This window comes from Equus przewalskii, chromosome 10, assembly GCF_037783145.1.
Source record: "Equus przewalskii isolate Varuska chromosome 10, EquPr2, whole genome shotgun sequence".
NCBI lineage: Eukaryota > Metazoa > Chordata > Mammalia > Perissodactyla > Equidae > Equus > Equus przewalskii.
Window position 1 is genome coordinate 6,329,972 of NC_091840.1, and position 25,749 is coordinate 6,355,720.

Below are 25,749 nucleotides of genomic sequence, written 5' to 3' on the forward strand. Positions count from 1 at the left end.
CTAAATCTGTTCGTCGAGATCTTCCTCATTCTTTTTTGTGGCTCAACAGCCCTTTAAAAAATTGTTTTTTATTGCAGAGATTTTCAACATGTACAAAATTAGAGAAGATAATGAACTCTCCTGTTCCCATCACTGAGCCTTGATAATTGCCAACACATGGCCAGTCTGCAACAGCAAGCTGTGAGTGTGGGGCCTGCAGGGTTGGGAGCGTTCAGTGCAGTGACCATGGGGGCAGGGACCACCCTTCTTCCATCCCTCTATCCCTTATCTCATGCCAGACACTTGGGGCACAGTGCTGTTGATTACTTTGTCTCCACCCACAAGGAGAACCAGGAGAGGAGTGGTCTCGGCTCACCAAAGCATGGACAGAGGTTGCAAGGCAGTGGCGTTACCAGAGGGGCAAGAGTGTGGAAGCACTGGAAAGGAGCAATTAGCACCCAAGGGAGTCACGAAGGGATTATGAAAATCTCAGCTGCACCTTGAAGGTGTCACATGTACCAAGGTGCGGGGTGGTAAAGGGCAAAGGTGAAAACGATGGGAACAGCTGAAGCATAGGGTGCGTGGGTGGGGCAGAGGCAGGAGGGGTGATGAGAATGCGGTGGCCTTGCATGTGGTGCTGAAGTCTAGGCTTCCCTGTGGATGGACAGTGGGAGATCATGGGGTGTGCAAGAGCTGGGCTGTGGGAAGAAGCTGCCCAGACTGAGATGGATGGGAGCGGGACACTGAGACATGTAGACAAGGCCGGAGCAATCTGACACAAGAGGGACGAGGACCCAAACTAAGCAGTTATAATGGCCATGGAGGAGGGGATTCTGAGGTGACCCATCAGACAGGGGCACAGCAGAGGATTCCCTAAGGGCCCTGGAAGGACCATGATGTCCTCACCCAAGATTAGAACTAGAGGAGAGGTAGGGGACGTGTGGGTGGGAGTAGAGTTCAGTTTGGACAGAGGTCTCTTTGTGAGCAGGGACAAAAGAGTCAGAAACCTCTGTTGGTCCTGGTGCCTAGGACATCCAGTCTCCACAGAAAAACCTGACAATTTGCCCCTGTGACACCCTCAGTGAGACTAAGCAGGGCAGGCACTAATCCAATTTTACAGAAGAGTAAACTAAAGTTCAGAGGGATTCAAGACCTTGACCCAATCAGGCTTCTAAGTGGCACAGCACCGCTGCTGGGGCTGCCCAATGCACAGGCGGAGTGGTCATTACTGCTCCACCTGGAGAACTCATGGCCGGGCTGGGGGGCCCACAGGACGCCAAACAGCCCCAACCCTGGCCAGTTTTATCAGCTCCAGAGTACGCTTCCCTCCTTGGTCTAAATCAAGGAGGAATTGGATTGACTGACAAACATTTACAGTGCTTGACAGTTCACAAAACTTTTGCATAAATCATTTCATTGATTCCTCACAACCAACTTACGCAGCTTTATTACTGTGATTTGACAGAGAAGGCTTACAGAGGTAAGGGCCCAAGACAGACACAACTAAAACACAACTAGTTTTAAACTGGGATCCAGAGCAGAGGTGCTTGAGTCTCCGTTTGCTGCTGTTCCCGCTATCCCACACCTCCTTCCACACAACCTCCGCAGCGCCCTCCCGCTAAAGAAAGGGGCCTGTACTGGAGGCTGCAGGGCAGGAAGCCCCTTCAGAGACCCTCTTGGAACTAAGGGGGCAGCAGCTCCTCTCTCCAGGGTTTCAAAGTCCCCTCAAAGGAGGGGAGGGTGAGACCCGACCTCCTCCGGCGCCCCAGTGTGTGTGGGGGAGGAGACAAGTGTGACTTGATTTTTATTTGAGGGATGGATGGCAGGGACAGGTTTATCATACTCCTCTGGTCATGCAACAGTATTAGGTGCAATTTTAGGACCACTTTCCTAACCCTCCCTCCGCACCATGAAAGCAACACGGCTCTTCACAGCCCAGCTTCCTTCTCTGACACGCAGCCTTCCGCTGGAGCGGAGCAGCCATAGAGCAGGAAAGACAAATGGGTTCCCTCTGGACTCAAGGGCTGGCAGCGGTGGCTGGGAAATCTGTTCCGGCCCCAAGAGGAGACCAGTGGCCACTGGCGCTGCCCAGGGGCTGCTGTGGGGCAGAGATAACAGTCACAGGAAGGGTGGGGTGGCAGGATCCTCCCAGGAGCCTGGCTTTCCCATCAACAATAAGCTGCTGCCCAGCCAGGGCAGGAGGTGATTCATCTCCCCCACTGTGTGGAGCCTGCTGGCCGGGCTCGCCAGGCACTGAGGCCTGTGGCAGCCTTGGCCAGGTGCCGATGCCTCTCCCTGTCCCTGTGTGGGTTGGGGATCAACCCCAGCCTTTCTGGTAACTGGCTTGACTTCAAAAGCCTGAGTGTGTCCAAGAAGTGGTCTGGGGATGGCTCAACTGCCTCCAAGGGAGCAGAGGCCTCGGCTCTTGTCTGAGAACTGGCTGGGTTTCAGGATCAAGGCAGGAGACAGTGGGAACCCGGGTTCTCACTCACTCTCTGGACTCCCACCTGCCCAGGCCAAGAGGTGTACACAGGGAGTGACCATGGCAACTTGTTGGGCCACCCCCTGTGACCAGTGCCATAGGCTTTGGCCACCCCATTATCAACCCTGAGGTAATAATCCCAAACGAGAAGATGGAGAGGGCACTTCAGCTTCCACATTTGCCTGAAAACGGACCGTAGAAGAGGCCACAGCATTTGAGATGCCAAGATGTAAGAATATGGCGCTTTTAATAGGGCGACAGATCCCAGGCGGGGTGTGGACATGTCCACAGCACCCCACTCCTCTGTGGCAATGTCCTTCTCTTGGCTAGAAGGCCACACAGAGGCTCCTTTCAGGGTGGCATCTGGAAAGCAGGTCCTAGTCCTGAAATACACAAAGTGGCACCTCCCAGTGGGCATCAGTCATTGGGCTGCAGTCTTGTCAAGTCTTAGAGTGGCTCCTCCCCTCCATGGAAAGGAGAATGTCCGAGCCATCCCAAGCCAGTCTCTTAGGTCACTGCTTGGCCTTCTTCACAATGGTGCCCACAGCAGAGATAACAGTGGTCTTGGAGCCACTGGCACTGGTGGTCACTGTGACGACAGCTGGCAAGGTTGCCGTGGTGGTAAGAATGGTGGGCTGAGCTATCGTTGTCACCGGGATGGCCGAGTCCCATTTGCTCTTTCTCTTTTGGGCATCTGGGAATAAGGCAAGAGAAAAGTCAGGACCAAGACAAATCAAAAAGCAACACTCCCTTTTCCAAGAGACCAGTGGTCAGAGCTTAGGGAACAGAAACTGACAGGGCCCCAGCCACAGAAAGCCAAGGGGAAGCCAGTAAATAGGGGACCCTACACCAGGCTCCAAAGCTGGCTCCCAAACCCTGGGCTCAGGAAAAAGCATAGCCAGGCCAGGCTCAGGCCCAGATCCCTGCTCCCCAGGACCAGGGGTGTCCGTTCCCCAAAACAAGGCAGGGAGACCCTTCTCCATCTGTGGCGTAGCCAGAAGCAGAAGCAGACAGGCCGCCTTCTACCTGCAACAGCTGTGCTGGCCGTGGTGGTGGTGGTGGCTGTGGCGTTGGTTGTGGTGCCTTTCTTGGTGCCCGTCACAAACTCAATCTGGAGGGGAAGAGAGAAGAAAGTAAGACCTGTGCAAACTGTTTCTCCACATCCTTTGGCCAGCCGTCTGCTCCCAGGGGACAGGAGTTTGGCACCATACAAAGGCGGCACTGAGAATGAGCTCTGCTGTGACTGTCTGGGGGAGGGAGAGGTGTCGGAGAGGCGCCTCAAGGGCATTTTCACTACTCTGAAGAGAACTTCCCCAAGAGACATCGGATCCCTCCCCGCATCACCACGTTTCTGCACACGCCCGGGCGCCCCCTGCCCGCCGCCCCACCTCACATGCCCAGGACCCTCCTCCTCCTCACACCCCGGACGAGGCGGTGCCCGCCCGCACAGGGGAAGGACAGCTCCGGTCCCCAGGCGCTGCAGACACGTCCCCGCAATAAGCCTGGGGTTTGGAAGGGGGAGGGAAAGAGAGAGAAAGGAAATTCAATCAAGGGTTAAGAATGAGAAACCCTTATCACCCCCTAGCACCAGCTCCCAGGAGGCTGCCAAGCCCCGCAGCCCCTCTGCCTGGGGGGTGAGTGGGGCGTCCTGGAGGCCACAGCTGCTGCAGGAGGGTCAGGTCAAACCACAGGTGGGAGGAGCTGGTATCCTGAGGCTTGGCGTTCTCTCTCGGAGACTCTGGCCATAAAGGGCACAGCGCCCAGAGGTCATTTGGTCTCCGAGAAAAATTTCTGTTCCTCGAAGGACCAAGACCACACTGCCTGGGAAGAAGTGGTGCACAGGGTTCTAAAAAGAGGGGTCACCTGGCCATCAGACACGCGACCTACAGAGAAGCACTAAGGTAGGCCACCGAGGTCAGCTCTGGAGGCCAAGAAAGGCACAGACCACAGCGCTCTCAGAAGGAAACACTAGCTCCATTCAGGCCAGGGAGGACACTGATGACCCCAAAGAGAGAAAGCCACCAGGGCTCTGCAGCTGTAGGGGCAGGGGAGGGAGGGTATAATGCAGCAACTACCAGGCCCCAAGAAACCAAATGGAAGCAACCAGGAAGTGTCTCCAAGCTAAGTTACAGAGGCTGGGAATCCAGCAAGGCCTGTTAGTCCACAAGGCACGTCTAAGGCAATGCTCAGAGCATCACCAGGCAATGAACCCGAGGGGTGCGGAGGGGGAGGGCAGGTGAGGGAGAACAGTCTGGAAGCCCTCTGGGCTTAGCCAGCAGGACCCAAGCACTCCAAACACCTGCCCTTTTCATCTAGGACATCTGTCCATCACTTACTTTGGTTCGCTCCTTTTTGGCCTTTTCCAGTTTGTCCATTTCAATCTTCTGGGCTTTGGCTACAACGACAAGAGAAGCTCTTACAAAAGCAGCCCTGGAACAGCTCCCACACGAGGCGACACTTTAGGCTGCGGGACCCTAGTCCAGCACTCGCCTGCTTCCCCTGAGTTCTTGTTCAACGCACTACAGTGGCCCCCAGGCGTGGATGGGCTCAGCGTCCTTTCAAAATGGGTGAAATGAAGTGCCAGCCCTCGGCCAGCATAAAGCAGGTCCGGGGTGGGGGCTGTGCATCCCCTGTCTGGAGGGGTCAGCTGCTGTGAGCTCCAGCTGACTGTTGCCATGTGGGAATGCAGGCCCAGCGTGGAATACCTTCCCACTGACCAAGAGAAGCTGGAATTACAGATTTTTAGGTAAAATGTTGGCATTCAATTCAAATTAAAGCAAGACAAAACTTGTGTGGGCTAAACAAAACATCTCCAGGACAGATCTGGTCTGTGGGCTGCTGGTTTGAGACCTGTCCTTTCAGGGCTTAGCCACTTTGAAATTCGTCCCAGTTCACCCTAATGGGCCCCTTGAAAAAATGCTGGACTCTCGCTGACCTCAGAACATGCCACCCCCCTGCCTAGGACTCTGTTTACACCTGCTTGGCTAGCCTCTATATCTTCAAACCTCAGCTCGAACACAGTGTCCTCAGCGAGGCTGTCCCATCCCCTCGGCCTGGTTAGGTGGCCTTGCTTGCACCCCCATCATCACAGCACTCATCACTGCTGGAATTACTCCTTCAGTCCTCTGCCTTCTTTGCTGGATCATAAGCCTCATAAGTTAGAGGTGGAGTTTGTCTCGTTCAAGACTGTACACCCAGCTCCTGAGACGTGGCTGACACAGAGGAGACCTTGAAATATGTGTTGCCTGATGACTGACTGACTGGATGGTCAGACAGATGGATAGATAGCTGGATGGGAGGTGAGAAGGATGGACAGATGGAAAGATGGATGGATGAAGTGGATGGACAGATGGATGGATGGCTATCTACCTAATGCCTCATAGTAGGAGTCCTCGGACCAGCCATGGGGGTCAAACATATCCTGAAAAAGAAAAGGTTAAGCCTGCAGTCAGTAAGGGCCATTGGATGACAAATGACTTAGAAACCCAAGTCCCTTATCCCTGAGTTTTTCCATGGATCCCTGTGCCTTCATGGGCACAGGGGCTCAGCTGTTACCCTTGGTCTCCAGCCAAGGGGGTGGCCAGTTTGTTCTTAGGAATATGCCAGCAGTGACGTGTTCGTCCACGGGCTGTTCTATAGCAGCACAAGTCCCCACTCAGTCCCTAACTGATCAGGGGCCCAGGGGCAAGGTCTGGTGCTGTAATCTCTTTACTGGACCACTTCAGAGCAACAGAGGGCAAACAAGAGAGATGGGGACCACCAGTGCTGCTCCACAGACCTTTCCACGGCTCGAGGCTGAAGCCGGCGGAGCCAGCACAGGGCCCTCGATATCCTCCCTCACCCCTCACCTCTGCATGCGGGACATACCTTTGGGTAGTTTGTGCCGAGCTCATCAATTGCACAGAACTGGATCAGCTTCTCATAGATGCTGAAAGAAGAATACCCCAAGGCACTGAGCAGGCTCTCATCCCACGGCCCTAAGTGGCACCGGATTTCAAGAGATCAGAACCATCCCGCTCCTGGGTTCAGACGAAACCTTCAAACCCAGCTGAATTGTCTGAAGCAAGCTTCCTGATGGGAGGGGAAATGTCTACTGGCCTGACATTAAAAGTCAGTTCTGGCCCTCTACCCTCCCAGAGAGAGAGACTCTTAGCCACGGGCCAAGACAAGTATGATAGTGAGGTGAGGGCTGCGTTTTATTGGTCTTACTGGGACGTCTGACCTTCGGTTTGCATGGGTGGCTTGGGGCTAGTGGTTCAGGCCCATGCAAGGGCCAGGGCAGGTCCCTGATGTCACCACACCAGACTCTCTCCTAGATGTGTTACTTGCTTAGGCACTGGATAGAGTAAGACCCAGACATAGCTCGGTTCCTAAAACCTCTCACCTGTATGCAGAATCAACTTTTTAGAGATGGAAGAACTCACAGTAATTGTCTAGTCCAATCCTCTCATTGTATAGACGAGGAAACTGAGGGCTTGTGAGGGCACATACTTTAGGAGCAGAGTAGGGACAAGAACCCAGCCAGGCCTCCCCCATTCCAGTCCAGGTCTCTCGGCTTGCACCCTACATACTGGTTTATGTGTTCTGCCTGGATCTTAAACGGTAAACCTCTGGCTAGGTTAACGCAGTCTGGGTGATGGTTCCTTTGGGCTCAGGTGGAATCTTAGCTGGGCCTCTCTCTGCCACTTACATGGGGGCATCCTGGTCCCTAGTCCAACATCAATGACTCAACTGACCCTGCTGGCTCACAGGAAACTCACCTGGGGTTCCGAAACTCTTTCTTCCTTTGGATAATATAGTTCATATCCATTCCCTCCTTTATCTTCCGCTCATAAAGCTTCTGGATCTTGTCCTATGGAAGAGAAACAGAAGAGCCCTTGTGACCCCACCCCACCCCCTCACAACCCCAGTCTGTGGTCATGTCTGCTGTGTGGACGCACGGACACAGGAGATTCGCAGAGCCACGTGCAGCCCTGCCCCAGCCATAGTATCTTCCTCTACCTAGCCTTTGACCAGTGCCAAGCACAAGTAAGATAAACTGAGACTAGTGTGTTTTCGTTTTGCTTTCTCTTGACTGCCTCTGGATGGCTAGTAGAGTAGTAAAAAGGTCTAGGCAGAGAAACCACGGAGAAGACAAAGAACGAATCCCCAGCTGGTTAATCAGCTCCTGAATCATCCGAAAAGGAGTTTCAGGCATTAGAGTTGATAGGCAGGGGCTGAATGAACACTGCTTCTCAATTTGAATGTGGGGTTAAGTCCTCAGCGGGAGGTCTGCAAAGGCTACGTCCTTGGAGGAAGGCAGGAGCAGAGGTTTTGGATTTGGTCTCATAAACTTTCTTGAGTGTCCTTTGTCGGGAGGCTCACAGATGGTTGGGCTCCACCACTGTCAAGACGCACCATCAGGGGTCAAACACCCACCCCCCACCCCATGCCAGGCCCCTGCTCTGGCTTTCGATGGGAAACAGGAGAACCACCTGGCAGGGATCCAGGACAGTGCCACAGGTGTCCCAAGGCCCATGAAGACGATGCCTGCAACAGATGGCATCAGCACCACCCAGTGCGTCAGGAGGCCCCAGAAACCTGAGTCTCAGAGCAGGGCCACCTTGGAGGAGGAGCCGTCTTACCCAGGAGGGCTGTGCCAGCCCAGGTCAAGGTCTCTTTGCAGCCTCCCCCACTAGATAAACATACACTCTCCAGAAGGAAAACATTTGGGGCACTCTTCACCCGCAAGAGGAGGTGGGCAGGGTGGGAGGTCCCGTGTGACGCCCTTTGGGAACATCAGGAGAGGTGATCCACTCCTTCTGTCAGAAGGCCGAATCTTTCTGCTGAGACCGGCCAGAGGAAGCACTGAGTTGCATAGAGGGGTTTGTAATACACTTACCAGGGAGGAGAGAAGCCAAAAGCGACAGACCTCAACATTACCTCTCCAAGGGTAAGAGAGGGAGGCCTTGCACGGAAGGCTCCGCCAATCGAGGCGGACCTACGTCTTACAGATGACTTTTCTGTGTCTCCCAGGCTATCAGATGGGTTCTCCCACCTCAGGGGAACTAAAATGTTTCCTCAGTGTCATCGTTTCTACTGTTAGGAGGATCTAAAAAGGAGAAATCTGAACTTGAAGGCCGAGCCAGCTGGTTGCGTCTACCTGGTAGATTGCTGGACTGTCCTTACAAGCTGTGGCTTGTTGCTTGGGGTGGAGGTGACGCTATGCTGGGAGTTGGTGGGGGTAGACGACTCAGCAAAGGGAGACTTCCGGGAAAGATGCGCTGTGCCCCTAGTCCCGACTCCGGCCCCACCCCAGCCCGCTGCATTCCGCAGCCCCAGGTCCCATTAGTCATCCATCCGTTAGGGTGGTGCCAGGGACTTGCGGTGTAGCCAGAGGCACCAGTGAAAGCTACAGGATCAAACGTAGAGCAGGTGGACTGGGTACCACTAGTGGGCAGCCTTTGGTGTCTGCCCTATTGTTTGTCACAAGGTCCCACTCACAGGGAAACCCAGAGGGACAAGGAGAAACAATCACCGAGATTGAAAAGGAGGCGCAAACCACAGCTGTCCCTCAAGGTTCTGCTCCCAAGGGAGTAACTGCACTAAATGCAAATCTCCTTGGGATTTGAAAACCTCAGGTCAGGTCTGTATGAGTTTTGTCAGGCAAGAAACGAAGCTGGTTAACTGGCATTCTAGGAATAGGAGGATAGGAATTTTATGCATATAAATGCCTGTGTTTTTACATTTCCATAATTTGTTTATCTTACAGTCTGATGGTCCCTCAGTTTCTAAGCAAAGTTCCTTCTGAAATGTTCCGATTGGCTCAGCTGGGTTGCAAGAAAAGGTATGTTATTTTCTCTGGCTAGGCTTAGGGCCTGACTGATGGCAATCTAGCAGGTCCTAGCTACAGCAGCAACAGGTGGTGTGGCAGAGGGCGCAGTAAGTACAGACTCGACTCCTGAGAGTGAGCTAAGGGAGGTAACCAGGGCTGCAGGCTCCTTCCCACCTGGGCTGTTTCTTTCACGGAAGCCTCTTAAAGTCAGACCAAACCAGACACCTGACCCAGGCCGCCTCATCTACATGTGCCTCAGCAGCTGAGCTCTGTGCTTACTTGTAGGTGATTTGAACATCTGCCAGGGGGTTCAGGCGGAATCTTGATTTCATCAGGCGACATGTTCCGGACTCTTTCAGAAAAGGAGGCTGTTGAGAGAACAGAAAGAAAAATTCTGTGTGTGTGCGTGCGCGCAGGGTGTTAGAATGGGAGACAGGGCCAGTCCCGGTGGCCTAGTGGTAAGTGTGGCGTGCTCTGCTTTGGCGGCCCGGAACTATACCACTTGTCTATCAGTGGCCACGCTATGAAAGCAGCACATATACCAAATAGAGGAAGATTGGCAACAAATGTTAGCTCAGGGTGAATCCTCCTCAGCAAAAAAAAAAAAAAAAAGAAGAAGAAGAAGAAAAAAAAGAATGGGAGACAAAGAAAATCATTAAAAGAAAAAAAAAAGAAAGCACACACAATGTTTTCAGGGAGGGAGGGTAAATGCTATGAAAGAGTAAAACAGGGTGTTCAGAGCGGCATCTCCGAGAGGGTGTTATTTGAGTGGAGATCAAATGACCAGAAGGAGTCAGCATGTGTCAACTGGAGTGAAAAGTTCAGGCAGAGGGTACAAGCGTAATGAATGCGTGCTACCACGTCACAACAGTTAACTCTTAAGAAAGGGGATGTCCAGGGGCGTGCCGGGAACTGTTTAGTAAACAGCTGGCAGTCGGAGGTGGGGTGGGGAAGAGCCATGATCTGCAGCATCTGCCAGCTTCGGTGGTGCAAATTCCTGTGATGGCCAATTTCAAGCTACCAACGTGAAGGTGCTGCAGCCAGGGCTGGGAAGAGACGCGCACCGCTGGCTCACAGTGCGAGCAGCTCCAGTCCCCCACTGGCTGTGTCCCTAAAACACCCTCCAGGATTCTGGAGACTCAGAGTTGCTCACTGCCATCCTTCTTGCCTCACGCTATTCAACCGAAAGGAGAGAAGCCAGGTTCAGGGGTCCCTAGGCTTTCAGACTCAAAGCCTTCAAAACTGCCATGTGCATACTGTAAATGACATTTGAAAAATAACCTGCTAGTTATTAGCTTAGAGTTTTTAAAAAATAAACCAATCAACCCTCCTGGGTCCATCTCACTCTTGGGAACAAAAGGCCTGATTCTGATGTGAAGAACCACAACTCCCTCGGAGATCTGCCCACCCAAGTTCTCTCTCTCTTTCTCCACTCCCTTCCCAGCAGTCTTGGGCCACCCTGGCGACTGCAGAGTCGCTCTGGATCACTCAGACAATGCACCGTTTGTTGCAAGATTCTGTCTGTGCTCTTTAAAACATTCTCTCATGAAAAGGACCATACAATGAGCAAATAGCAGGCGGAGTGGGGTGGGGCAGGATGAAGGGGAAGAATGAAGAAACCAGCACTAATAACACCCAGCAAGTACTTGCTGGGTGCCCACTGTGTGCCAGGCCCCGGGTGAGACTATGGCTTAGCCCAGAGTGGCTGCCCTGCCTGGGGATGGCCTAGCACTGCCCTCCCCTTCTCCACTCCCAAGGCTGGGTTAATTATTTCCTTAGCACATAAGGTGCTTTGATCTCCTCTTAAGAGCTTCACTGTTACTGTACAGAACTCAGCGCTGAGCAGGGCTGAGGATACAGCTCCGGGCTTCGCCAGTCTCAGCTGCTGCCATACGAGCCCGCACAGACTGCAAACACTGAGGCTGGGGCCCAAGCCTGCAGCAGTCTCATAACAGGGCTCCATGTGCCAATTCTCACTGTCGTCAGTGGATTTTCACTGGACACACCCCAAGAACAGAGCACTAGACCTGCCATTTTGGGTGAGGGCAAGAGGACCAAGACTCGTGACATACCCTGCTGTGGACCTGAGACCCCAGTGCAGCCCAGGGGCAGTTTCCACCCTGGGCTACATGCTTCTCTTTTTCCAGCACCTTCTGTCTCCTGACTCCTGAGGCAAGAGTGACACCCAGATCTGGCTGGAGTTCAAGTCTCGTCCTGACTTCCTCCTTCCTCTTAGCTCTGGGAGTGGCAGGAGTTCTAAGCCCAAGGCTCAAGCAGGCTACAGAGGCCAGCTGAGAGTGGAATTAGCTGGGATGAGACGGTCCTCGTATTTTATGAGCATCAGCAACAAAAGGAAGAGGGCCTGGGTAAGCTTTGGGTACACAGCAAGGAGGGTTAAGCTCTTCCCTGGGGTGGAGAGTGTATGTGTGCACGTGACAGAGAGACAAAGAATGCCCTTTGGCGTTTGCCAGGAAAGCCTTTTGGAAAAACAGGGTGTGACACTGTTGCCATAGCAACCCAACCACACTGGGGCTCAAATGGTATATAATACGACAGGGGGAGGGAGAGCCCCTCCTGAGCTCCCAGGCTAGGAACAAGAGAATTCCTAAGAAGCAACTGGCAAATGAAGGGACACATTCAGGAAACGAGAGAACAGTGTATCTCACAGACTTCGTGAGCAATCTTTCAGTGGTTCTCTCTTTCCTAAGTCCCAGGACGACTCTAAAGAAGACTGCGATCTATTTGAGCAGCCACAGAGCCTCAAACCATTTTCCCAGGAAATACATCGAGAAGTGTGTCTAGGCACTTGGGGGCAGCCTGTGTCTGTGGCTGCTCCTGGGCCTGCTGAGAGCGTTCTAGGAGGGCAGCCACACTCAGGATCTGAGAAACCTGCTGTTGGGTGACTCACCCCTTGTGCACGCCCGAGTCAGAAAACCGATGGTATCCATAGCTGCCAGGCACGAATCTGAGCCGCAACAGCTAGTCAGCTGGGCTTTGTAATGGGGGGAGTGAAGGAATGCCGGGGGGTACTGTGGAGTTGTAAGCAGGAGGCAGTGGAGTGTCTCTAGCTCACTAGAGACGTGGACAACCCAACTGGATTACCACCCAGAGCCACAGTTCCAAGCACATCTGTGGGGCTTTGGTGGGGCACCCGGAGGGGACGGACAAGGAGTGTAGGCTCAGCTCCGTCAAGCAGCTACAGCACTGCAGAGATCTCTGAGTCAGCTCTCTGCTTTCTTTTGCTCCATTAAGCCTGGGGCTGTCTACACATATGAAAATGCCTCCCACACCAGGGGAGCAACCTGAGAGTGCCACATCCAGAGAGATTAACAAAAGGAGCCGAGTTTAGGCAGAGGGGCTGACAACCACAGCCCCGTGAGTGGAAGCCACTCTGTACAGCTAAACTACTACCTCCTCAGTGAGAAATGGTAAGAGTCATGAAGACTGCGGCTGAGAGATCTACCTGTGTCCTCCATGGGGGAATGGAGAAAGAAACTGCAGTGTGATCCTACAGTGAAATAACACTTAGCAATCAAAAGAAGAAACTGTGGATATGCGTAACACCGTGGATGGATCTCAAAAATATCACTGTAAACGAAAGAAGCCAGACCAAAACAACAACAACAAAAGACTATGATTCCATTTGTATCAGTGGTTCTCAACTGGGGTCAATTTTGCGCCCCCGCCAAAGGGACACTGGCAATGTCTAGAAACATTTTTCCTCATCAAATGTGGCAGTCCGGGGGGGTGGGGGCGTGGGCGGGGGAGAACACTATTGGCATCTGGTGAGCAGAGACCAAGGATGCTGCTAAAAACACTGTACAACGCACAGGCCAGACCGCCACAACAAAGAATTATCCAGCCCAAAATGTCAATAGTGCCAAGGTTGAGAAATCCTGATTTACATGAAACTCTAAAAAAGGTAAAACTATAGTGAAGAAAGTAGATCACTGCTTGCCTGAGGCTGAAGGAGGACACTGTCTGCAAGGGGAGGGGTACAAAGAACAATTTGGAGCGATGGAAATGTTCTGTATCATGACTGTGGTGGGGGTTAACACGATTATATATATCTGTCAAAACTCATCAGATGGCAGACTTAAAATTGGCAAGTCTTACCCTATGTAAGTTATACCTCAATAAAGCTGTTTTCAAAAGTGGTGAAGAGAGAAAAGGTAAACGCTGGTTGCGGAAGTCCAGACTGCAAAGGCTGACGCCCACACACACACATGCCCCGCTGCTGAGCAGTGCTCTAAGAGTGGAGGGCACTGCTGCATGCGGCTCCTAGGCTGCTCTCTGACCCCACCCCCACCCCCAGTTTCTTGGTAATGAACAGCAGAGATGGGAGTGGTGGAGCAGGGGGGGCGCCAAGGCTTGAGTCCACACCTGGCCCATGGATCGCCTACTCAGAGGCGGCCACAGGCTTCCTGGCAAGGGCGTGCTCTGCTTCCTCCACCCACAAAGCCAACAGGTGTGCTCTTACAGCACCATTTTCTAAAGAGCAAATGCTAAGGTTTTGGGAAAATTCTGGTTTTTATAGGATTTGAAAGGTGAACACTCCATTCATCAGGAAACTCAGGGATAAGCAGAATCCTGCTGAGGGTCTGGGCTGCTGAACGGTCACGTTCCTACCCAATCCTTCCTCAGATGGCAAATACCACAGTTTTCACTTCTTTTACTTAGGAAATCCAGGATGGGTCCCCACTTCCCATCCCCAGGGAAAGGATCTTGTCCAGAAAAAGGACGGGTTGGAGGGGCTGCAGGAAGCTGCATTTCCAGGCTGAGTCCTGGGCTCCCCAGGGCCAGAGTAAGAGAGCTGCAGGGGCTCCATTCGCAAGCGCAAGGGCAGGCTCTGAGGCTGCCTGCAAAGCAGAAAGCGAGCTTGTGAAGATCAATGCGGCAGGCTGGGAGAGAGTCACAGTTGCCACAGAGAGGGAAGGTCAACCCCGCGTGAGGTTTGGCCAGGCTTTGGGAGAGCTGTTACAAAGTCCATGGCCAACCTGAAGTTGCTGAGGGACTTTCTAAAGGACTTCTAAGAGGCTGGGCTAACACAGGACTGGGCTGACATGTGTGCTGTTTTACAGAAACATAACCGCCCTGTCCTTCCAAGTCACAAAAGGTCCCAGACTCCAGGGGCTACATAAGGCATGTTCCCTCCTGGGGACAGAGCAAAGTGCCAGCAGAGGCCACATGTTTGTTCCTTGAGCAGGTGAATTTGCCAGCAGGGAGGGGAGGAAGGGGTATAAGGACAGAGGATGAGCTCAGGGCACACGAGGAACGAGGTCTCAGCTGAAGGTGGCCCTGAATCCCTCTTGACAACACTGGCAACTGACCAGAGCCCAATGAACCGCAGCACGAACATGCTTTTCAAAGGAGAATTGTTCCCCGGGTGTCTTACCCAGCCATCTTAGGAAATGCCAAAGGCCCTGGGAGAGTATGAAGAGACAAGGCTCACAGCAGAGCAGCTGACTTGGCCGAAGCAGGGAGAAGCCCCAGCAGCCTGCATGGCCGGAAGCCAGTTTGTTCTGGGCAAGGCTCAGAAATAGGCCCCCTGGGGTACTTACCGACCAATTCCTGGGGGTCTCGCTTTTCTACTTCTGGATTATCCTGCAAAAGAGAAACAGAAATACCAGGAGGTGAGCCGGGGCTCCTGACTATAGTTACTCTCTTCACTGAGACCACTCAGGATTTTTAAGGGAGAGAAAAGGTGAAAGCACCACACGGAGCCCTAGAGTGAGCCGCTGCTTGGGGGGCCTTCTGGGACCCCTGAACCTCTAACCCCCCTTCTTCCTTCATCAGAGCAGCCAGGATGCTCCAGACGCCCACTTCAGTCTCTCCTCCAAGGCCTCCAGCAGGGACCAACACCCAGCAACGCTGAGGAGAGCAAAGGCCAGCCATCCGTCACCTGCACACCTGGATCCTGCCCGCCGCTCTCCCCTGGGGCCTGGCCAGCCACCTGGGAACTCTGCCACCCCCGCCTGGGACTGAGGAAGCAAGAGGTGGCTGCTTTATAACACGAGAATCTCAAGATGAAAACACAAAAGGTTGTCTGCTCCCAAGTGATTTTTCTTGCTTTTAGTTTAAGCGAAAAAGGGAGACTTTATCATATCAGAAGGGGGTAGCCGATGGAACTCTGGAGCAGGCACGTAGCAGGCCTTTAGTAAGTGACCGAACCAAGCCCCAGAAAGGCCCTGGCCCGGAGGCAGCTTCTCTCTGGCTCTCCTTGGCTCACCTCTTAGCTCTCTTTACACTGGCTTTATATTCTCTCCACAGAAAAGCCTTCTCTGATCCTTAATGCAAACTACTGCCCCGTAACACCCACGTCCACACGTCCTTCAGCTCTGGCTACGTGCAGAAACCTAAGAGGAAAGGCTTCTTACAGACGCTTTTCTGGACTTGCTCTGTATTCCGCGGCCCAAAGTAGATGCTTCACCTAGACCAAGTCAAGCTGTAGAGGACCACGGCCCAGCCCTGTCACAAGCCGGGCACGGCGGGGAGACAGGCCTTCCCGCGCCGCCATCACCTCAAATGTACAATGGCAAGAAGAGACTTTTTTCCCCCAATTCTGGGGAAACTCAGCCCCTCACAGTTAGATCAGGGGTCTCAAATGCCATTAAACACTACTGATCAAAGTGGCAGAAGCTGTGCTCACAGGAAGCTGTTGAATCTCATTTCCTTGCCCTTTGGTTGGTGAGGGAAGAGACAGGACAGTAATAACTCCGGAACAAGACGGGCACGTGGAAACAGCTACAGAGCTCTGTGCACTCTACTTACACAAGGAAATGTTACAAGATAATGTCTCAGAAAGGAAAGTGCTGGAAAGCCACCAAACCCTCTCCCACACTATGGCTCCATGCTAAGACCAGGGGGCTAGTTCTTAGCCCCCTTCCCCAAAAAGTCCCTCCTGATTCTGGGACAGGCCCAAACCCCCTCATTCGTCTGAACACTGCGGCTATTCATTCGACCTGGACAGGCATAACGTCCAGGTCAGGCTGCTTAGCAACCCATCTCCTCTAGCCACCCGCCCCTGCCAATCAGGTGGGCAAAGAGGAGGCGCGTCTGGAGGATTGCCACGCCAAATTCAGGTTGGTCATCAATCAGCTACTCTATAGAGAGTGCCAGTCTCCAGGGACCTCACAACAATCCCTTTGTAGCAGTGACTCTGGAGGAACCAATATGAAAAAGTGTGGCAGTAACAAAATGTGGGACTGTGAAAGATCCCTAAATTTCCCTCCAGGGGACAGCTTTCCGGGTGCTAATGGTGGGAAAATGTCAGTGGGTACATCCTCCCTCCCCTCCCTGGCCAGTTGGCTGGCCACGAGGAGGACTGACCGTTTACTGTTCAAAGGCCCCCTGGGGGCTCTTTCCCTGAAATGCAGAGCTGAGGAAGGAGGCAAGATATCCATGTTGGAATTCTCCGTGTCTATTCCAGAGGCACAGGAAGTTAGTCACGGAACGTGCAAGGTCTCTTCAAAGGGGGAAATACTTGTTTACCCAGGGGCTCCCAGGGTACGTAAATGGCCATGAGCCTCCCTGGAGCTTCTGGCAGCTTTTGTGACCCCGGCAATGGGGGTGGGTGGGGGTAGGGGAGGGCTGGGGATTCCTGCATTTCACAAGGTCCTTGTCTGGCTTGGCTGAGGTTGTTCAGTCATGTCTCTGGGAGAAAACAGATGATGGGGCAAAATCACAAACAGGAAGTTTTCTTTCCCCCATCTTTTAGTCCTTCCCTTTTTGACTTGGCTTCTCATTCCACCACAATTAATCTTTCTACACAGATCACAAAAAAAAAAAAGATAAACTTGGTAGTTGGTTTCAACTTGCCCACAAGTATACTCTTTGCTTTCCCATCTTCATGCCATGTGCACATGCGTGCAAACACACACACACACACACACACACAAAATGGTGGGGCGTGCCCAGTGTGCACCCTGAGATCCGTGGAGCCACGGACTCTTACTCAATCCCAAACCCAACATCCCCAGGAACAAGTCCCACCCCAACTTCAGTGGAGCAGTGGAATCCAGCTCCACGGTTCCTCCGAGCAAAGTGCCAACCAAGGGAATGTGGACCCAACTCCAAGCGCGAGAAGATTCTCCTGCCTTAAGAGAATCCTATATGCCAAATGCATAAATGAGCCTCCACAAACTGGAAGCCATACAATTCTGCATAAAGGTTTCCTGGAAAGACTTTGGAATCTGTGCTTGCTCAGATTCCCCATTTGTGTCACAGGCACCCGTGGGACTTCCAAGGCCCTGGAGAATCAAACAATGGGAATCTGTGCCTCCTGGTGGCCACACCTTGTTATGTTTTAGAATGTAATTCTTCTGCCCTCTGACACGAACAGGCTGGGCTGTGAGCTGAGCTAAGCTCCTGGGCATGTGTCACTGTATCAAAGTGACCCTGAAGAAGAAAGCCAACAACCAAGTTCCTTGGGATCCTAAAGCAGCTTAACCCTACACCCTGCCTGAGCACGGAGGAGAGCTTGATTATACCCCACAATGAAGGGCCTGGAGCCACAGCATCACGTCTTCAAATGGAGCTGGGTCCAGGACTTCAAGCACTGCTGAAGAAAGCTGTGCTAGGGAGGGGAGCAGGGTGTCTGGAGAGACCACTCAGGAGGGGTGTCAAATACCCTAAAGACGCTTTTTAGAACCATTGACACTCAACTGCCCACTGAGGCAAGTCTCATCCAATGACAGCAGCCTCAGAGGAAGACAGGACTGGGGGAGGAGGCCCACACTCAAGATGAATACCTAGAGAGACATCCTCCTACGAGTTATGCCTCAGATACCAGGAATTCAGTACAAAAATTAACTGAGCACCCATGATAGTTATCTTGGAAGCCAGCCACAATGTCAGAAAAAACATCCGAAGAAGTATTTAAAATGATGGAGCTAAGGAGATAGAAAGAAGGTTCACATTACTAAACTGCCAGTAGTTCAAGAAACCGGTTTTACAAAACCTGCAATAGGGAGAGATTCTTGCTGTGCCCTTCAAGAAGCAGGAAGAGAGCAGTTAGAAGGACACAAGTAAAAAGCAGCAAGAACCCACTGTTCCTTTTCTTCCCGCAAAGCAGTGTTTTGGAATGCAAAGGGGACAGCTGTCTTGACTTGTATGAACCCATCCCTCTGGCTTCCAGGTGGCTATTCCCAGTTGGTCAAAGTAATGAACTCAGCCTGGAGGTCTGTTTACCAGACAGTTGTCTGCGTCAGCCAGGAGGCATGATGCCCACAGCCCGGAGACCTGGACAGACCTGGATGTGAGAGCACACGCCCCTCAGACGTGGCAGGCAGATGGGTTTTCACCCAGCTCTTTAGGAAGGTGAAAACAAAGCATCCAACTGAGGAGAGCATCTCACCTAGCAGCTCCTAGGAGAAAGGGCCAGGAAAACCTAGTAGGCTCTCTAGTTCAAGTCCAGTTAAGATACAAAAGAAAACAAAATCCACAGCTTCCTAAGAAGCCAAGTGAGAAGACAAGAAAGGGAGAAAGAGAGCTCTGAGCTGGTCAAAGAAACCAAACTCTGAGGCAAGGCCTCCTCTTCTGACTGTCTGCATCCTTCCAGCCTCCCAGCCTCACCAGAGACGAAGGTCCCACCAAACAGGGCATGAGGTGGCGCAGCAGGCTGGGGGACGTCCCCAGAGAACAGTGATCCGAACCTGCCAATTTTGGTTTCTTAATCAATTGTGTCTGAGACTTGTAAGAATGCCAGTCACGGCAGGGGCCTTGTTCTCAGGAATTACAGAACCTAGAATGTGACTCCCCCTGCAGAGAATACAAAAGTCCAGCCACCGATGAAACTATGACTGGAGCAGAGGAAGGAAGTAAAAACAATATGGCTCCATGAAGCGGGAAAAGCTGCCATTTGAGCTGGGAGGATTTACTCAGCAGAGAAGTACCAGGTTCTGGTAGAGAGAATGGAAGTTTATTTACAGCCAACAATGCTTCATCAACCCTTCCTGGAACCAGCCCTACAGAGCACACTCAAAGGTCCAGCATCCAACTTGAGACAAGGCAACGCAGCCTCCAGAAGCTGGATTCTGCCAAAGCGAAACGTTGCTCCCAACTGTGGGAGTATTAGGCACAGAGAAAGCACTCTGAACAGAGGGAAAAGGGCAGCCTCCCCCCCACAGCTGGGGGAAGAATGCTACAGACTGTATATTTTCTGTTGGATGATGTAATCCTGTATCTTAAAAGTAGGTGGTGGCTCGGGAGGCGGATTAGTAAAACAATGCCTTCCAAACCGTATATTCTCTCAGACCTGGGACTGCCAAGCAGTCATAAAGTCCTCATGATCTGTCACTTAATGAGCAGAGTACCTGCTTAAAAATGAATCCTCACTGTGGCCTGAGGCCCCAGGGGGACTCCCTGCCGACCATTTCAGCCTCCTCCTCCCCGCCAGCAGGGCCCTGGCAAAGCCCGCTCCCTGGAACGCCCGCCTCCCCACTCTTGCCTAGTAAGCCCCATTGAGATGTTCAGACTTCAGACCTCGGTACACAGAAGGCTTCCTCCACCCCATCCCCACCTGTCCAATGGGGACACCTGCCCTACTCTGTGCTCTAACGGTCTGATTTACCACCGTGTTCCCAGCACCTGCAACAGTCAGTGCCCTGCCCACAACAGGTGCTCAAACACTGATGCAAAACACACACACACTCACACACTCTCCTTTCTAACGGGCCGGTGGGCAGTTTGTCTTGCGTCCAGCTGAGGCTTTTATAGGCACCTTCACCTGCACCGCTTTAACCCCCGGACTCCAAACCTGTGCAAGCCCACAGTTAGTTTCAACGCGTGGTCTGGATGTCAGAAAGGGAGGCAGCAGAGGAACGAATAAAGGGGGCAGACTTGCAAGAAAAGGCGGAGACAGGATAGGTAGAAGGAAGAACGGGGTGGGGGAACCAATACTGAATTAAAAAAACCTTCAATCCAGCTTGCTGCTCCTAATCCTAAAACAAAAACACAGAATTACTATATAGTTAATAACTTATTTATTCCACAAATAGCCTATTGAGCATTTATTAGGTACCAGGCAATGGGCCAAACCCCGGGGATAGGACATGAACAAAACTCTCTCGAGGGGAGAACCGTAGGGCCTATGCTAAGCACTTCAACAAAGGACATCACTTAATTCTCACAACAGCCCCGTGAAGTTGTGGGCAGACAACAGTGCTGCTTCAGAAGCACCTGGGATGCCCAGGAAGCCACCCCCCCCGAAGGCATCGAAATGATAGTCAAAACAAGGTTTTCTGAGGTGCATGTGTGAGTCTTTCCGGTTGCCAAGAAAGCAGCAATTCTGGAACTTCTGTCAAAATATCTCCAAGCTCCAGAATAAAATTATTGTGGTTTGACAGACGTGGTTGGGGGCGCAGATTGAGAGCTGTCAGTAATCCCACGGCTCACTGGAAGTCAGTGAACTCAGGGCTGCGCCGGGACAGCCCCCACGGCACAGACACCCAGTGCAGGTTGTTTTGCCCACATGCACAGGAGAGCCCTGGAGAAAGGCCATCACCAGCACACTTCCTTCAGTTGTATCCTGTTGGCAAGGATTGGGCCACGGCCACCGCACACTGCCTGCCTGGGGATGGAAACACTCAACTTATCAGAAAAATGGGCGGAAGTTGGGGGGCCCACTTTGGATGCAATGGACTCACATTCACTCCCAGCTCACTGACGGGAAGGCTCACTCCCTGAGCAGAGAAGGTTGCTACGGGACAGGGTTAAACCGGGGCATCGGCCAAGACAAATTAAGCCATCTCTACAACTGGCCTTACAGACCGAGGCAAAGGCAGGGAAGGGGACAGGAAACAGCCTTTCTCTGTCTAAAAAATCTGGCTACAACAAAGCTGACATTGCTCAGCATGGCGCTGATGCTGTCACATGGAACCAACCAGACTTCAATGTAAACACAAAACTCTGGCCAAGAGCCATGTCCAAAGGGGAGACTTTAGTATCTGATTATTCCAAGAGTAATCTCAGATTTGATTCAAGACACTGTAAGATTATGAGGGTTTTTTGTTTTTTGTTTTTTCCTCCTTCTTCCCAAAGCCCCCCAGCAAACAGTTGTATATTTTAGTTATGGGTCCTTCTAGTTGTGGCATGTGGCATGCTGCCTCAAGAGTGGCCTGACGAGCAGTGCTAGCTCTGCGCCCAGGATCCAAACCAGTGAAACCCTGGGCCGCCGAAGCAGAGTGCACAAACTTAACCGCTCGGCCACGGGGCCGGCCCCAAGATTTTGAGTTTCTTAAAAGTTGTAGAAGATGTTCAGAGAAGGCATTTCCACTCCTCTTTCTCTCTCACCCCTGGGGTGATGGGTGGCTGTGTTTTCCACAAAACAGTGTTTCTATGCTTCAAGTTGTTATTTTTTTGGAGGGGGAAGGGGCTTGGAACCAGACAAGGACAAAGGGGACAGCTTTGTGAGGTCGAGGACAGCAAAGTGAAGTCTTTGAGACACACAACTGTACATGGCCATTAAATTACAAAAGGATTATCCTGAGAGGTCAGCTGCCAAGCTGACGTGTTAGGTTAACATTGGGGCAAATATAACTAAGACACCAGAAAGCCAACAGCGTGGAAATGCAAACTGGTGGTCACCTACATACTGGTAGGAAGAGGAATTAATTATCTACAGGGCCAGAAGGAAGGTCAGTATCTTTAAGGTACTGCTTAGGAAAAATTTACCTAAGGAATACAATGAGCAAAATTTACCAAAGTTAGGAATACAAATAAGCAAAATCTTACTGAACCCAGAAATTGCACAGCAGCGTTTCAAGGGTCATGGATTAAGACACAGAACGAAGGTAGGGAGTGCTGGATCCCTAAGGACAGGCAGCTTGCTTTCTGCATCATATAATTTCAAAAAGATAAATCCCAAAGGGGAGGGAGGCACCCCGCCACACCTTGGTTAGTAATCTGTGGCATCTAGGCCCAAAGGGAAGGAAGTATGTTGGGGCTTGCACGGCTGACGGGCGGGTGGATGGGGCATGCAGTGGCTCCTTCTTGGCTGCAGAACCACGCAGGAGTCGGGTGGGGCTTCTGGCAGTCTGAGCTTCAGTTGACCGGGAGCAAGTGCAGTCAAGAAGCCCCCCTGGCAGCGCAGTGGAGCCAAGAAGGGGGCTCAGAGGGAGAACAATGGTTGTTCTTGCCCTCTGCGTGAGCTCACAACTTCCAGCAATTACAACGTTTCTACAAGCGGTGTTCAGCTTGAGCTGTAGCCAGGCCCTCTTTGGAAGGTGGCAAGACAAAGGACCTACCTTGGATTTCTTTCATCTGGACAACAAAAGAGCTACTTCCACAGCCTGCCCTCTGTCTCTGTCCTGTCTGCTGCACCCAGACAGACCCACAGACCCCAGCCTGGAGTGGGTGGGTTCTCCTCAGCATAGAAATTCCCTGTCTCTCACTTCTGCAAGGGCAACCCTAGCCCTGTCAAAAACAAGGCATAAAGAAGGCCATTTGGCCATTCATCGTGGTGAGAGCAAGGAAATGCCAAATGTTAAATAGGCTTGGGCATTCTCAACAGTTCAAAGGCCTCACTACAATCGACAGCAAGAAGTTAAGAGTGGATGGCTCACAAATCAGCAATGGTCAAGGGCCATTTCCTTCTCCGGTCCTAGGTGAGTCATGCTGTAATTCTTTTTCTAATCAGCACTCAAAGGACCATGGGGTATAGGAGGCAAAACATGGGGGCAGGCAGGAAACAAAACCAAGACGCAAGGAGCAAGCATGCAGTCTCCCTCCCACACACTAAACAGGACTCACAAAAGCTAACATACATTATTCAAGTCTCACATAACCCCGTGAGACAGGTATTATTTCCACTTTACAGACGAGTAAATTGAGGCAAACTACAATGAAGCAGCTTCCTGCCTAGTAAACGGCAATGCTGGAATTCAAATCCGAGTCTGTCTGACTCCAAAGTCTAGTAATACCACTCCCCAACTTCTCACCTCCTCCCTCCCGCCTAGGAGGCTGCAAATAGTAACGGTTTCTGTGAAGCCCTGGGTTCAATCACTGGGGAAGCCAACATTAAGACAAAAGAGGAAAAATACCTCTCTAGGAATGACTCCGTAGCAGGTCACAGAGCAAAGGTGGTGTTAAACCCTCAACTTAAGGGGAAGACGGCCGGATTTATTACTTGTTAACTATGACGATAAGGAGGAACAGCTCAAGAGTCTGGTGCCCCAGTGAGTAACGTCTGAGTGGACCTGAACGGAAGGGCTGGTCCTGAAGACTTAATCATATAAACAGTGGGTGCCACCACCCCGTCCTTAGCCTAGAGACTTCCCGAGGGATCACAGAAGAAATGCTACCAAATCCTGAACCCTACTAAACCCGCCTCCCTTACTGTATGAACAGCCATATGGGCTTCTAAGGAGAACTCACGTTTTAAAGAATGAGCTATTTCTTTTGACCCATGTAAAGAATAAGACGTTTCCCGTCCATCAGAAAATCTCACTGGAAAGAAATTACCAGCACAGCATTTTATTTGGTAATAATTATAAAAATATACTCAGATTTTGCTACTATAACGTACTAATGCTGGATTTTATTCTAGTTAGCTGAAGAAAACATGAGAAAGACTAAGGGAATTGATGTGACAAAGTGTGTGGCCAATGACCGGTATCCCTACTGGAAAAAAAGTTGGTGTCTCAGCCTTTTTTTTTTTTTTTAAGAGATTTTATTTTTCCTTTTTCTCTTCAAAGCCTCCCCGGTACCTAGTAGAGTATTTTTTTTAGTTGTGGGTCCTTCTAGTTGTGGCATGTGGGATGCCGCCTCAGCATGGCCTGATGGGCGGTGCCACGTCTGTGCCCAGGATCCGAACTGGCAAAACCCTGGGCCGCTGAAGTGGAGTGCGCGAACTTAACCACTCGGCCACGGGGTCGGCCCCTCAGCCTTTTTTTAATCATTCCCCATTTGGAGGTATTTAGGAAACTAAAAGATTTTTTTCTTATAGTAGCCTTATTGAGATATAAATATACCATACTTATACCATATAATTCTTAAGTGTTTTGTTCTTAATTTTTCATTTGTGTCATGCTATTATAATTACCCAGCCTGCAGCAACATTGAAGATGTTTATAATACAGATGGAAATAAAACTGGATGCAAAATATACATGCTATTACATAGACAAACATAAAAGATGGAAGAATGAAAATGGTTGCACTGTTAGGATCATGGAATTAGGTGATTTTTTTTTCTTTTATAAAATATTCAATCTTGTTATAATAATAATTTGATAATAAAAATATGTACAATATAAAAACAAAATAACTCCTGACAGGATAACCACCAGAAAAACAGTGCCATATAACCCTTTCCGTGCAAAGACCTCTAAGAAAAAGCCCAAGTTGAAGCTCTAAGAGTTAATCTTTGCTGTCTCACCCTGAAAAGTAATTCTCAGTAGAATATTCTACAAGTTCGAGTTCTCCATCAGCTCTCCAAGCAAAGGTATACAACGACTCATCTCCAAAGGCCGGAAAGGGACTCCCAGTTCCTAGGCCGCACCACACAACCTGCCCTCTTAAGCATCCTTCAGGACGAACAGAACCTCCTGCCACTTGTTTATGAAAAGGCTTGGCATCTCCTTTCCTGATTTCAGGGTCCTGGAGGTCCAGCAAACACATTCAAAGCCCAAACAGGAAAACACTTTGCTCTGCCGCGATCCTGCAGAAGCTTGCACATGTTCGAGAGCCTCTTTCCTGACATTTTTCAACAAAGAGAATCTAAGATTTCAACCTATAGTGTTGTCCACATGCAACTGCTGGCAGGCTCCTGAAAGTTCTTCCTAAAACCAGCGGTCAACAACAAATTCCTGGGACATGAGCTCCGTGGGGAGTTTTTCAGTTCCCAGATCTTTGGTTCTGATACTTTAAAAGATCAATCATAATGCTGGGTCAGGGGGGAAGGGGCTAGAGAGGAAAGGAAGTGATGGAATTATTGAGGCCGTTCTGCTCAATGCATATCCTTCATCTAGACTCAGTCAGCTAATAACACATGGCAGCTGAGACGCTCGACCTTAAGGGAATTCAGGTGCGTATATACAGCCAAGGGAGGCAGAGCCCCATTCGCTCTGCTGAGCCAGGCCTCCAGGAGAGCGTGAGTGAGGACTTCACCAAGCCCCACCAGTCTGCAACGCTACAACAATCTACAGTTTCCAAACTGCTCATCGAGGCATCCCAGGGTGCTGCAGCAAACTCACAAAGGTGCCCATGATATTTAAAAGTTTCAAGGGAAACCCAGCATTCCTGGCCATGTCAGATACCACACAAAATTGTGTACTATTTTTTCAAGCAGCCATTGATTTGTGAGGACAGTAATGCTCATTGTTTGGAGGTAATCACTTAATAAACAGAACCACTAGGTATTTCTTTTGGCCTAGGAGCTCTGTGAAAAATTCCTGGGACACCAAGGGCACTGTGAACTCAGAAAACGTGGCAACATCTGACACACAGGATGAGGGCACACAATCAGACTTGGCTCG

General features: G+C 51.2%; 1 protein-coding gene across 2 annotated transcripts in view; it reads right to left on the reverse strand.

The window, feature by feature from the left end:
* Positions 1 to 1,399: 1,399 nt before the first annotated feature.
* The window catches only part of SAP30BP (SAP30 binding protein), a 34,142-nt gene continuing 9,792 nt past the window's right edge, over positions 1,400 to 25,749 (reverse strand). For both annotated transcript variants that reach the window (XM_008513287.2, XM_008513288.2), the window contains 8 exons: positions 14,837 to 14,879; positions 9,555 to 9,643; positions 7,222 to 7,313; positions 6,329 to 6,389; positions 5,831 to 5,882; positions 4,798 to 4,856; positions 3,488 to 3,572; positions 1,400 to 3,155 (listed from right to left, as the gene is read on the reverse strand). In XM_008513287.2, coding sequence (XP_008511509.1) covers positions 2,974 to 3,155; positions 3,488 to 3,572; positions 4,798 to 4,856; positions 5,831 to 5,882; positions 6,329 to 6,389; positions 7,222 to 7,313; positions 9,555 to 9,643; positions 14,837 to 14,879 — 663 coding nt within the window. In that variant the 3' untranslated portion in view covers positions 1,400 to 2,973. The remainder of the gene's footprint in view (positions 3,156 to 3,487; positions 3,573 to 4,797; positions 4,857 to 5,830; positions 5,883 to 6,328; positions 6,390 to 7,221; positions 7,314 to 9,554; positions 9,644 to 14,836; positions 14,880 to 25,749) is intronic.